The 14,099-nt window shown below is 34.4% G+C and overlaps 1 protein-coding gene across 2 annotated transcripts in view; it reads left to right on the top strand.

Annotated features, from left to right (window-relative positions):
* Positions 1–14,099, top strand: part of LOC127880586 (uncharacterized) — a 35,566-nt gene that overhangs the window by 9,409 nt on the left and 12,058 nt on the right. For both annotated transcript variants that reach the window (XM_052427897.1, XM_052427899.1), the window contains exons 2-9: positions 169–313; positions 705–892; positions 5,388–5,436; positions 5,823–5,898; positions 7,922–8,031; positions 10,575–10,712; positions 11,841–11,971; positions 12,591–12,712. In XM_052427897.1, coding sequence (XP_052283857.1) covers positions 169–313; positions 705–892; positions 5,388–5,436; positions 5,823–5,898; positions 7,922–8,031; positions 10,575–10,712; positions 11,841–11,971; positions 12,591–12,712 — 959 coding nt within the window. The remainder of the gene's footprint in view (positions 1–168; positions 314–704; positions 893–5,387; positions 5,437–5,822; positions 5,899–7,921; positions 8,032–10,574; positions 10,713–11,840; positions 11,972–12,590; positions 12,713–14,099) is intronic.

Raw genomic sequence — 14,099 nt, 5'->3', positions numbered from 1 at the left:
TGTGTGTATTTGCATGGTTTTAGTCTTCCATTGCCTTTTATTGGAGAAAAAAAAACATGGTTTTTGACAGTGAATAATATTGTTTTAAATTTGCGTTGGTTGCCAAGATCACTTTTGTTACTTTATACCGATAACTACTTAAGAAGACATTTTACATGTGCATTTTAGTTTTGCTGGTGATACCGGGTTCCAGACTGACTTTTCACAGCTTCAGAATGCCCAGTTTACACAGTTTGAGCTGTCAAACTCACAAGGGCAGTCACAAGATTTCTTCTCGCAGCCTGAAGACATTCCTGCCAGACCTTCCACAGAGGTACTGCTGTATATAGTTACGTGGTGGTGTTTTCCATATGTTTCAATGACTGCCAGAACATAAGTTAAAATGATTTTTTCACACAGTGTAAAGTTTATTTCCCAAATTTGTAAATTATTGCTTCACATTTAATATTTTGTTGGATGCTTTTAACATCTGATTGTTAATGTCAATTAATGATTCAAACCTTGTTAAATGTGTTTGTTGTTGGATAACATTTGATTGTTCTACAATATTTACTTTCCTGCAGAGTAACATTATTTTTGCAATGGTTTGTCATTAGTAATGTACCATGAATTTGAAACTGAACATTAATAAACTTTGTTAATCTGCTATTCATGGAAATTATTTGATTTTACTCATTGTTTCTTCTTATTTTTTTTTCTACTAGGGACATCGCCAACAATATGAAAAGTATATATCCAAGCCTGCGTTGTTTCGAGGTCATGCTCGTAGCCAAAACAGTCAAAATAACACAATATCTATTCCTCAAACGGTCAAATCTGTAGATTTTAGCAACTCCAATTCTCAGCAACAATTAAGCATCCAGAAAGCAAGAGCAAAAGAAAGGGATGACAGGTACTACCTATTATTCATACAAATAATTCTAAATAGCAATAATATGTCTGTTATATTATTACATTAGTTCATTATATAAGGACAAAAAGCTGCATGAATGTTTCAGCAATTGATATTAAAAAGGGCCTTTGCACAGATTATGGCATGTATTGAAGTTTGTCATATAATACTTTATATTGATAAATGTAAACATTGGATCTTAAAAGCTCCATTTAAAAACAAACCAGAATTAAATTCAAGAAGAAAAAAAGTTAACTATCAACTGGGCTGGAACCATTGATCCCTGGAGTAAAAGTCATTCGCTTAGACCACTCCGCTATCCGTGCTCATACAATAAGTGATTTATTTTATACTTCATATAAGCAATCCTTGTAGTATCTCAAAATATAACAACAACAACAGAACTCTCCAAATTTTTCAATTGTTTTGCGTTGCAATGTTTTTTTAATTTACAGGTTTTTAAATCGTCAAAAGATGCATATGATGGATATTTTAGAGCATGGTAAATGATCAGTATTACTGTTTCTTCACAAATAGCATAATTTGAACGAAAATTTGCGAATCTGAAACATTTTTTTTTTTGTCATTTTACCAAAACGTGAAAAGGCCTTTTTAAGAAAAGTTGTGAGGGTACATACAGGGGTGGCGAAACAAAATGTCCAAGTAGCCTGAGTTGTACATTTGCTTGTCTGGGCAACTGATTTTTTTTCTATTAAGTTGTCCTTGGACAACCAGTTGTTAAAAAAATTGGGTCGAGAAATACAAAAAAACATAAAAGCCATAATTACGTTTAACAAAACTGAATGTTGACACGAGATTACATTGTCATTGCTATTTTTGGAGCAATAAAGCAAAAATATGGAGTTAACCGGCCCACAAAAAAGGAACCCGTCTGAATTTTCAACATTCGACCCGAATGTTAGATAGTGTACAGACTGGTTTCTTTATTTTTACAATCAGACAGAAATGAAAGTATAGGATTAAGATAATGAACTCACTGTCTAACGTGTTATTTCAGACGACTTAAACAGAAAAAATGGAGCGTTTTTTTAATTGTATTAGATTATGATGGAACTTCTTGAGTCTACTTCACAGTTTCTGACAGAAAGTTAAAACTTATGTGACAACTAAATGAGACCGTGTTAGTAATTTGACACACTTTGATAATTTATATAATCATTAACAGACAAGTGTAGTTCGGAAACGGACCAGTAAAATTTCCTAAATGGTTGTCCGTGGACAAGTATAGTTTTTAGCCGGATTTTTTTCGAAAAAATCTCGGCTTATAGATTGATGTTGTCGGGCGGGCGGGGGGGGCGGGCGGGCGGGCGGGGGTGGCGGCGTGCTCGAAAATGTTAAAGTTCTTATTTCATGGTATAACTTTGGTATGCTTGGACCTAGAGTCTTCAAACTTGACATGAAGGTTGGCCAGGATTAACAGATGACCACTGGTCATTTCAAGGTCATTCATTTGAAGGTCAAGGTCACTGTGACCTTCAATATAAAAAATGTTAAAGTTGTTATAACTTTGGTATGCTTGGACCTAGAGTCTTGAAACTTGACATGAAGGTTGGCCATAACTAGTTAGTAACCACTGGTCATTTCAAGGTCATTCATTTGAAGGTCAAGGTCACTGTGACCTTGAATGTAAAAATGTTAAAGTTCTTATTTCATGGTATAACTTTGGTATGCTTGGACCTAGAGTCTTCAAACTTGACATGAAGGTTGGCCAGGATTAACAGATGACCACTGGTCATTTCAAGGTCATTCATTTGAAGGTGAAGGTCACTGTGACCTTCAATATAAAAATGTTAAAGTTGTTATAACTTTGGTATGCTTGGACCTAGAGTCTTGAAACTTGACATGAAGGTTGGCCAGAACTAGTAAGTAACCACTGGACATTTCAAGGTCATTCATTTGAAGGTCAAGGTCACTGTGACCTTGAATGTAAAAATGTTAAAGTTGTTATAACTTTGGTATGCTTGGACCTAGAGTCTTGAAACTTGACATGAAGGTTGGCCAGAACTAGTAAGTAACCACTGGACATTTCAAGGTCATTCATTTGAAGGTCAAGGTCACTGTGACCTTGAATGTAAAAATGTTAAAGTTCTTATTTCATGTTATAACTTTGGTATGCTTGTACCTAGAGTCTTCAAACTTGAAATAAAGATTGGCCAGTACTAGAAGATGACCACTGGTCATTTCAATGTCATTCATTTGAAGGTCAAGGTCACTGTGACCTTAAATGTTAAAATGTTAAAATTGTTATAACTTTGGTATGCTTGGACATAGAGTCTTCAAACTTGACATGAAGGTTTGCAAGCACACTTAGATGACCACTGGTCATTTCAAGGTCATTCATTCTAAGGTCAAGGTCACTGTGACCTTGAATGTAAAAATGTTAAAGTTCTTATAACTTTGGTAGGTAAAAATGTTAAAGTTCTTATTCCATGTTATAACTTTGGTATGCTTGTACCTAGAGTCTTCAAACTTGACATAAAGGTTGGCCAGTACTAGAAGATCACCACTGCTCATTTCAATGTCATTCATTTGAAGGTCAAGGTCACTGTGACCTTCAATGTTAAAATGTTAAAATTGTTATAACTTTGGTATGCTTGGACCTAGAATCTCAAACTTGACGTAAAGGTTTGCAAGCACACTTAGATGACCACTGGTCATTTCAAGGTCATTCATTTCAATGTCATTCATTTGAAGGTCAAGGTCACTGTGAACTTAAATGTTAAAATGTTAAAATTGTTGTAACTTTGGTATGCTTGGACCTAGAATCTCAAACTTGACGTAAAGGTTTGCAAGCACACTTAGATGACCACTGGTCATTTCAAGGTCATTCATTTGAAGGTCGAGGTCACTGTGACCTTGGATGTAAATATGTTAAAGTTGTTAATACTTTGGTATGCTTAGACCTAGAGTCTTCAAACTTGATATGAAGGTTGGCCAGAACTAGTAGATGACCACTGGTCATTTTAAGGTCAAGGTCACCGTGACCTTGAATGTAAAAATGTTAAAATTCTTATTTCATGGTATAACTTTCTTATGCTTGGACTTACAGTCTTCAAACTGGACATGAAGGTTGGCCAGCACTAGTAGATGACAATTGGTCATTTTAAGGTCATTGAAGGTCAAGGTCACTGTGACCTTGAATGTTAAAAATTAAAAGTTGTTTTAACTTTCGTATGCTTGGAAAAAGTTTGATATCCGAAATATTGGAGTTACATTATCTAGGTCAAGTTCGAATATGGGTCATGCCGGGTCAAAAACTAGGTCACTGGGTCACTTAGTGCATTTCAAGGATTTAGCATGGTGTCCGCTCTCTAATTGAAGTAGTTTTCATCTGATCTTACCTGATCTTACCTACCAGTTTGAATATGGGTCATGCCGAGTCAAAAACTAGGTCATGGGGTCACTTAGTGCATTTCGAGGATTAAGCATGTTGTTTGCTCTCTAGTTTATGTGGCTTTCTGATTTATTTTGATATTCTAAGACATTTTTATGCCCCCGAAGGAGGGCATATAGTGATCGGACTGTCCGTTCGTCTGTCCGTCCGTCTGTCCGTCAGCCTTTGCGTTAAGATTTCGAAAAATGCTCATAACTTCTATGTCGCTTCAGATAGCAATTTCATATTTGGCATGCTTGTGTATATGGACAAGGCCTTTCCATACGCACACAAATTTTGACCCCTGTGACCTTGACCTTGAACTTAGGGTCCGCGTTTAGGTTCGAAATCTGCGTTTAGGATTTGAAAAAAGCTAATAACTTCTACCAAGCGTTTACACAGTTATACTTTTATGTAGTGACAAAGTTACAGTTGGGGGCATCCGTGTCCTGTGGACACATTTCTTGTTGGATACTAAATGTCAGAGTTGCATTAACCCTGACACCGTTTTTGCCATATTAAATGTTATTGTTGTTCATGTATATGCATGCATTCAAAACATAACACAAGGTTTGCTCATGCCTTGAAAAGTACTTACATTTCATTTTGACCTTTGAACAATATTTCAGTAATTTAAGTATTGCATTGACAAAAACACGAAAGGTACTTTCCTGTCATTTAAATCAAAAATCCGGCTTCAATGCGGTCATCTCCGACCGCGGAACTCTTGTTTTTAGATTTCGCCACCCCTGACATAGAAAAGAAAATTGCCAAACCAAAGTTAAAACTGGTAGAAATTTATTGACAAAATGTGTCTTTGAAAATAAACAGTTTTGAAATTAAATTAATAAAACTATGAACACAAAATATCTGCATAATACTTGTAGAACTTTTTCATTTTTCTATTATCGAGTAACTTTATAAGTTGCCTCGGTCGATAGATACATAATAAATAAATATTGCGAAATTATTAAGCAATACAAATGGGAATGGGATTTAAAGGTCTATCATAATGTTTGTTATTAAAATGCCATTATTACCATTGTAGCCTACTGTATCCTTTTGACTTCAGCCTGTGGACTCCCTTATTTCATATTTCAGAGATATGCTGAACAGCATTGTTAACATAGTGAAGGAATGTTCAGATGAGGTAATGTATGCTTTTAGATTTGGATTATCTTTCCAAAAGTGGATATGGTATCTTTTGAACTGTTAGAAAATGTACTGAAAACGTTTTGGAAACATTGTTTTGGCATGACTTTATATTTTAATGGTTGGTTATCAGTTAATAACAATATAGTGATAATGGTGGTGAGGTGGTGATTGGACCAGGGATATTTATTTATGATTACTGGGTATCAAGAGTTAATGGCCAAATTTGTTAGTGATCTGTCTACTAAAAAGATGTTCTACAAATCCAATTGAATGTCACTTTGGTAAATGGGTCCTAGTTATTAAAACCCAGAAGTCAGTTATGAAAGCAAATTGATTGCTTTTTAAAGTCTTTTTCATAATGATGTTATTGTTGCTCTTCAGGTGAAGAATAATCTCAGCACTTTGAAGACATCCGAAGACTTTAACAGCGAATGCCTCAAAAATTCAATCAAATCATGTAAGGTATTTTATTATTTTTGTTTAATTCTGAATACAATTTTTCAGAGCAAATATACTATTATGATTTACATATTGTTCAGGGTGTGGGAGCGTTCTTTAGATTCCCTCCAAAGACACCAAGTATTGTCAAGACCCAGCAAACAGACTCGAGAGGGTTTCAATAAGTCTGAGGCTTTTGATGCAATCAAGCTACAATAAATAGGTTTAACTTAAAAAGGGTGTTACAGTTAGTAATGAGCATGTCTCAAAAGCAATAGATGGATCCGAGATTTGTTTGCAACTCCTGCCTAAAGGCATTAATTTCTATTCATCGCATCTAAAAATCACAAACATCACCATATGCTCATTTTAAAATCACAAACGAAAAATTTAATGTGTTGTTTTTATAAAATGGTAGAATGCCCAAAAGGGATGATTGGACATGACAAATTTTGCTCATAATGTATGATTTTTTATGCTGCCCCAAAATTTATTTTGGGGGGAGCATATAGTCGCCGCTTCGTCTGTCCGTGCGTGTGTGTGTGCGTCTGTCCGTCCGTGCACAATTTTTGTCTGGGCTATTTCTCAGCAACTAATGACCGGAATTCAATGAAACTTTATGGGAAGCTTTACTACTAAGAGAAGATGAGAATATTATCAGCGGGTTCTGGTCGGATGATTTTTCACAGAGTTATGGCCCTTTGAAATTTTCCATTAACTGTACATATAGTGCAATTCTTGTCCGGGCTATTTCTCAGCAACTAATGACCGGAATTCAATGAAACTTTACGGGAAGCTTCACTACCAAGAGGACATGTGCATATTATCAGCCGGTTCTGGTCGGATGATTATTCACAGAGTTATGGCCCTTTGAAATTTTCCATTAACTGTACATATAGTGCAATTCTTGTCCGGGCTATTTCTCAGCAACTAATGACCGGAATTCAATGAAACTTTATGGGAAGCTTCACTACCAAGAGGAGATGTGCATATTATCAGCCGGTTCTCGTCGGATGATTTTACACAGAATTATGGCCCTTTGAAATGTTCCATTGTACATATAGTGCAATTCTTGTCCGAGCTATTTCTCAGCAACTTATTACGGGAATTCAATGAAACTTTATAGGAAGCTTCACTACCAACAGGAGATGTGCATATTATCAGCCGGTTATGGTCGGATGATTTTTCACAGAGTTATGGCCCTTTGAAATTTTCTATAAACTGTACATATAGTGCAATTCTTGTCCGGGCTATTTCTCCCCAACTACTGACTGGAATTCAATGAAGCTTTATGGGAAGCTTAACTACCTTGAGGAGATCCGCATGTTATATGTGGGTTCTAGTTAGATGATTTATTTAGAGAGTTTTGGCCCTTTGAAATTTTTAAGTTGCTAAACCATCCATCGTATTATTTTGTCCAAAGTTATGCCCCTCAAGACGTTACCTTTTATCTGAATATATAGGGCAATATTGTGACAAAAAATCACTTTGGGGAGCATCACCCGTCACCGACGGTTTCTTGTTTTTCAGGACAAGCTGGTCATTTCACAGGACATGTTATTTAATAAATATCAACAATTGTTACTGTATATTGTGCATGTGTTTAATGCCTTATAATTGCTTTCCCTGTGGCTGAATTGATAATGGAATTACATTATTCTACTTTAAGTGCCTTACTGTTCTAGAAAATTACCCTCAAAAACCAATTAGCTATATGGTGTCTGCCTTGAAATGAAAATGAGTGTTAATATAGTTTTCATGACAGTGCTATTTACTTTTATGATCTGGGAGAATGGGGCTTAAATCATGTGCATAAAGTATCTTCCCAGATTAGCCTGTGTAGTCCACGCAGGCTTATTAGGGATGGCACTGCCTGCTTTTGTGGAAATTTTCATTTGCAGAAAGTTTCTTCTAAACAAAAAAACAGTCTAGGTGGAATGTGTTGTACCAGACTGCACAGGCTAATCTTGGATTAGCAAATGCATTAAGCCCCATTTTCCCAGAGCGAGGCTCACATGTAAATACATATCAATGCTGTTAAGTGACAGAGAGGCTTGAAGAGTCTAGCACAAGAATCCTGAAGGCCCTGCAGAAAGATGAGAAGAACGAACACATGGCTCAGATCAACGCTCTCAAAAAGGAAATTGAGATGGTATCATGTTCTGTTTAAAGTTTAAAGTTTGTTGAGTCACTGCAGTAATTTTTTTTACTTTTTTCTTTATAACAAATTGAATTAACTATTTATTTATTTTTATTCTTTAAGAAACTCTTTGCACAATTATTGTTTACACTGAACTATTTATCAAATGTCTAACATTATTATATTAAAGCTCTGCTCATTGTTATATGAAACCTGTCTTTAAAAAAAACACACGTTTTTACATCAGTTGAGAAGTGACTTCTGTACAAAGTACATACGGGTTATATATTTTGGCTATTGCAGATACTTGGTTAGAGGTTTTGAATCTGAAGGACATGTCAAAAACTGATACACTATTATATTTTTAAAAGGACCAATATCTTTCAATACTTTATAAGAAAATGATTATGTATATAACCCAAATGTCTTGTTTTAGCAAATTATTTATTTGTATACTTTAAAATAATAAATAGTTGTTGCTGGGTATCATTGTTGACATAGAAAATATAGCAATATTAGTAAAAATGTTTTAAATGGAATGTACTGAAGTACTGCTATGCAAACTTTTACTAATGCTACTCTTATTTGTTTTAAAAATCTTATTGAAGTGTGCAATTTCTTTACATGTGATTGTATTTTAAAAAAACATGATATGGGAACACCTGGAGGGCTGCTTGTGGGGGGCCTCCCGGATAATCATGTCTGCTCAATAACTCAGACAGTGTAATTTAATCATCATGAAACTTGGCGAGAATGCTTATGGACATACTAGTAATATCTTGACACAGTTTGCTTAAATCACTTAAGAATTATGGCCTTTGACTTTAAAAAAAAATTGCAAAATTTGCCTTTTCCGCTCTTCAGTTCAGACAGTTTGAATCAGTTAGTAAAACACAGTGATAATGTTTGTGGGCATGTGTGCATTTGGAAGTTAATGAGGTCCCTCTGTGCCTGAGGCTGCATTATGCAAGGATATCCCAGCACAAGATTTAGGTGTGAAACGCATGTACCAACCACTGCTAACCAGACAGCTAGCCATGTTCATGGGCATAATTTCTCGAATAAGATTCATAAAGTTATAAAGTCAGGTCAATTCAACCTTTCCATCTCTTGCTCAAATAGTTTAAAGTAAATCATAATGAAACTTGGTGATATTGTTTGTGGACATATTATCTCAGCCAAGCTTCTTATCCTACTTGTCCAGCTTTGGCACATGAGGCACTTATGAATTTTTGCCTGACGGAATCATAAAAATATATTCTACAAAATTAACTTGTCCCAGCTTCTTCTTCATGAAGTACCTGTTAACACTTTCCCAATTGAGGAAAAATTACCAAATTCCCTAAAACCGTCTAAAAAACATTTCAAAAAGGTGATCAAGTTGCCTCAATTTCATTTGAAAGCGCGTTATCTGCCTGTGAACAATTAAACTGAGCACTCAAGGGGAACATTTCAAACAAAAGTAAGAATATTTAAATTGGTTTGTGCAAGTAAGTATACAGCAATTAAAGGACCCATTATTCCTAATCTGAAGATTCCACAAAACGAAATTTCCAAATTTCATTGTTTTTCACTCTTATTTTCCCAATATGGACAGGGCCAGTACTTTTCCCAATTTGGTAAAACAAATTGCTGTGTTAACCCATAAACTCAACTAGTTTTAATCATATCATCATCAAACTTGGGCAAAATTTTGGAAGACAAAATTTTGGTGATTTAATTCACAGCCAGATTGCTTAAAAGACTTCTAATAATAATGTAAAATGTGTTTTATTAAAGTGATATTATGGGCATTTTTTACTGTTGAATTGAGCTGAAGAAAATTAACAGGTCAAAAGAGTAAGTTAAAATGTGGTTACTGACCAATTATCTGCAACTCATCTTGCTACCAGTTGTTTATAAAAATATATATTTTATATTATATATTTTACGTGACCCACCCAGTCCTGTAAGCCGAAATGATCCGTAAAACAAAATGGTGTCTTTGTGTCGTATAAACGAATCTGCACTAAAACTAAATTTAGGTTCACATTGTACATGCGTGATCAGTTGTCAAACGAAAGTACTTTTGATATTCAAATGCATTATTTTTCTCTTTCCGGGATATTGTTTTAGTATGTTGATGCTGCATTAACAAATATAAGTGTATATGAAGTGAAAACACACAAAAAAAACAACGGTTGCGATAGACACCTATAAACTGTTAGATGCCCATAATATCACTTTAATGTTGTTCATAGTAACGCAATCTTCAACTATGCGTATCTTTGCGAGTAAACTCTTGTTTTGAAAGCATATATGAAAAAAAGCTAGCATTGCATATGTGTTTATCTTAACTATTCCGAAAAAAATATTGATCTTAACACAGTGGGGATACTAAGCATTGTTTTAATATCTGCCTCTATATAGAGGTAATATAATTGAATATGATATGACAAAGTAGCCAAGAAGGGGGTACCTTACAATTATGTGAAAGATTTAAACCCATTTATATCAATTGTGTTCTCAATAAAAAATGTCAATGAGAGGATTATTGTAAGCAAAACAACTTGTAGAAAGATGAGCATATTCGAGAACTTATCCAGCAGAAAGATCAGCTGAACTCCTCAGCTATGGAAAGCCTTTCTAGCTCTTTGGAAGCCTTTAAAGGTTTGTTCCTGCAACAACAATCACAGGCTGAAAAGAAACTTCAGGTAAATTGATCTTCTGCTATTATGCTTCTGTTAACCATGTTTAATCTCCAACTTGTGTGCATATTAGCCTATCAGAGCTTATTACAACTTAAAATAATTGCCCACAGTGTGTCTGACAATTGGATAATATTGCCTTTGTTATAGTACTAAAATTTATTAAATGAACTTTACAAGAAACATGTCTTGTTTTACATCAAAAACATCATTAAACATGACAAACACTGTAAATACAAATACAATTTTTGTATCTTTTAAAAAGGGAAAATATGCAGGTTTCTTTTGGCATTGATGGCAGTGACAGTGATTTGTATATGATAAAAGTTTGTTTACGCAATGTTACTGTACAGTGAAGGGAACAAATGTTTTAATAACTTAACCCTTTACTACTTAAATACGTATTTTGACACATTTTTAGCCCTTCAGAAAATTTAATTTAATTAAAGACCTTTCTTAATAGATTTCAGTTTTAAAGGCTTCATTTCCAACCCTTAGATACTGATGAGCAGCAAACATCATAAAACCTGAACAGACTGCGAGTTACTTGCAGGCTGTTCTGGTTTTATGCTGTTTGCACATAGCCATTTTCACTTTGCTTCTGAGAGGGAAAGAGTTAAGCACTGCAATTTACAGCTAGTCGTAACTTGTTCTGTTTTTTTAAGTTATTTGACAAAAAAGGGAATTTGACAAAGAACATGTGTTTTAAATTCTGCAATTTTGATTAATGCAGGTGAATATGCAGCTGCATTATTAAGCCTCAGCTGTTTGTATTAGCATTAACAATTTGCTGGTTGTTAATTTAATGGTAAACCTTACTCTACTGAACATTGCCTAAATATTGTATAAGTCTGGTTAGCTCAGTTTGTAGAGAATTTGATCACAAATCCTAGGTTCGATTCCAAGCTGTGCCAAATCACTTTTGTGTGCATTGGCCACAAAACTTTTTATTCAAGTAGGGTAGTTGTGAGTTACTGGCATTAGTACAGTATATGCACCTAGTACTGGTAAACCAGATGACCCAGGAAAAGTCTGAGTAGGTAAACCTGAGGTTAACTGCGTGATATGACTGAAATACTGTTGAAAACAGCAAACAATCCAAATAAATAAACTAACAACTAATGTCAATTTCAGAGAATGTTGGACTTGAGTGAGGAACATTTGCAGTCGGCAAAGGAGTTTGAGACTTGCCAGAGACAGGGCAACAAACACATCCAGGAAGTGAAGTATACCGCACAGAGACACGCCCAAGACTTGGACAAGCGGTACATTTTGTTATTTACTGGTACTTTTTTTTTTTAAAGGCATCTCAGCTAGGGCTATGGCTTAAGTATTGTGCTGTTAACAGATTTTTAAACTAAAAACTTTTATTTTGATTATTTCTTGTTCTCTTTGCTTGCATCAAACTTGAAGTTAGATTATGTACAGGTCTCAGACTGCATATGTGACTTGAAACTGATTAGCATAAATATTTTTAAGAGATGTTTGGGTGATTAAACTTACTTTAATTACCGGGATAAAATATGATTTCATATTATCCTTTTAACTAGAGTTTAAAAGAAAATCCCTAGTTTTTGCCTAAAACAAAATCAATAAAAAGTCCTATATTTGTGTTGGGAACATTGATTTATTGTAGAATTCTCTGGGCAACTAAGCTGTCAGCCTGCTACAGGTCTCAGTGGTATAGTGGATATGGTGTCTGCTCAGCGATCAGGAGGTCCCAAGTGTAATCCTTACTCTGGGGGCATTCTCACAATTTTCTCCCAAGACACAAAGTACTGGTACAAAATGACTGTAGCGCCACAATAAGCCTTTACATGCTTTCTAGAATAAAAAAGGTCTTAACCTAACAAGCCTACTAATTGATGTGTTTGGTTGCCGCAGGTTGGCTGATGAACTCTTGATGCTGCGGGACGACTTGGAGAGACAGAAACGAGACCTTGAAGGTTTTTTCCAAGCGCAAATTATAACCATGCACCAAAAGCATGAGCAACGAATTTTAAAAGGTTATTAGAACATTTAGCTTCTGATCAACAGCATGGTACTCTAAAACTAGGTCATGCTTATCTGAACAAAGTCACTTTTGAAACCAGATCACAACCGCTGTTTCGGAAGAAGTTTTTGGAGTTAGGACTCAGAGAGTTTCCACCTCATGTGTCCATATTTCCTCATTTCTTTTAGAAAAACCACTAATACACAATGGGTTATTGTTTAAAGAAATATATTTTCAATGAGATCAAAGGATATTGTTATTAGGGACTTTGATATTAAAATAAAAATATTAACTTCCTTTTGTACAATCTTCGGATGTGGCACACCACGTCCGTTAAATCATTCTTGAATAAGCATTACAAAGCATTCTCTGTTATTTTCTGTGGTTAACCTTTATGTGTTATTAAGCACATTCGCTATTATGATAATATATTCATTAATTTTATTTTGTGGTGTCTAAGTTATTAAATTAATTCTGTTTTCAGAACATTCAATAAACACGTCTTCTTTAAACAGATGATATTGCTCATGGAGAATATTTCAGACATAGTCATGCATTAATAATAATTTTAAAGTTTTGTATTCAAGTCATGAACACAATTGACTTACAATCCGTTTTCAAACAAAAAACAAACATAAAAATGAGTGACATGTGAAAGTAATTTTTATAAGAAATTCTACTTACCTTTCATTAGCATGGTTTTCCGGAGTTGAAAGAAGGCAATAATTTAAGTGTGATCATTTCAAATGTTCGGCTACTGGTAAAATTTAATAAAGGGACTGAATAAAATTAAGATTTAATAAAACAAATGTCATAGATTCAAAAAATAATGTATGCATTATATTCAACCAAGCAAAATCATTCTCCTGACAGAGAAAAGGTGATAAAATGAGTTTGTTGATAAATAATGGTTTAAGGAAAATAAAGCGTTTGTAATGCCTCTGATGAAAATTTGGCACTAATATGTAATACCATGATTGCGTTGTCTTAACTACATTCCACATTCAAAAGCATGCTTGGAATAGTGGTAATGCATTACTTTTTGCTAATAGAGGTCGTGGGTTCAAACCCCAGTGCAGGCACATTTTTTTAATTAACTTTTTTTCTTGTAATTGTAAGCAAAACTATTTCAAATATTGCAGTTGTTAGAAAATTCATTAAATGACCTTTTCAGTCTTGTCAGTTTTCCACAACTGACTATTCAGCAATATAGCCAAAAGTGTTGCTAACTTAGAGGATATTTGTATGTGCACAATTTCTCTTAGTTAAAATCATCACAAACCTTTGTTCACATTTATAATTCTAAATATTTATTTATTGCCTTGAATTTTCAATTTACGAGAAAATTAAACCACCATGTAATAAAAGTTGTCTTCTAATAATTTAAATGCATTTTTGAA

This window comes from Dreissena polymorpha, chromosome 5, assembly GCF_020536995.1.
Source record: "Dreissena polymorpha isolate Duluth1 chromosome 5, UMN_Dpol_1.0, whole genome shotgun sequence".
In the NCBI taxonomy this organism is placed as follows: Eukaryota; Metazoa; Mollusca; class Bivalvia; order Myida; family Dreissenidae; genus Dreissena; species Dreissena polymorpha.
Note: the sequence above shows the minus strand (reverse complement) of the source record. Positions and strands in the feature narration are given on the sequence as shown.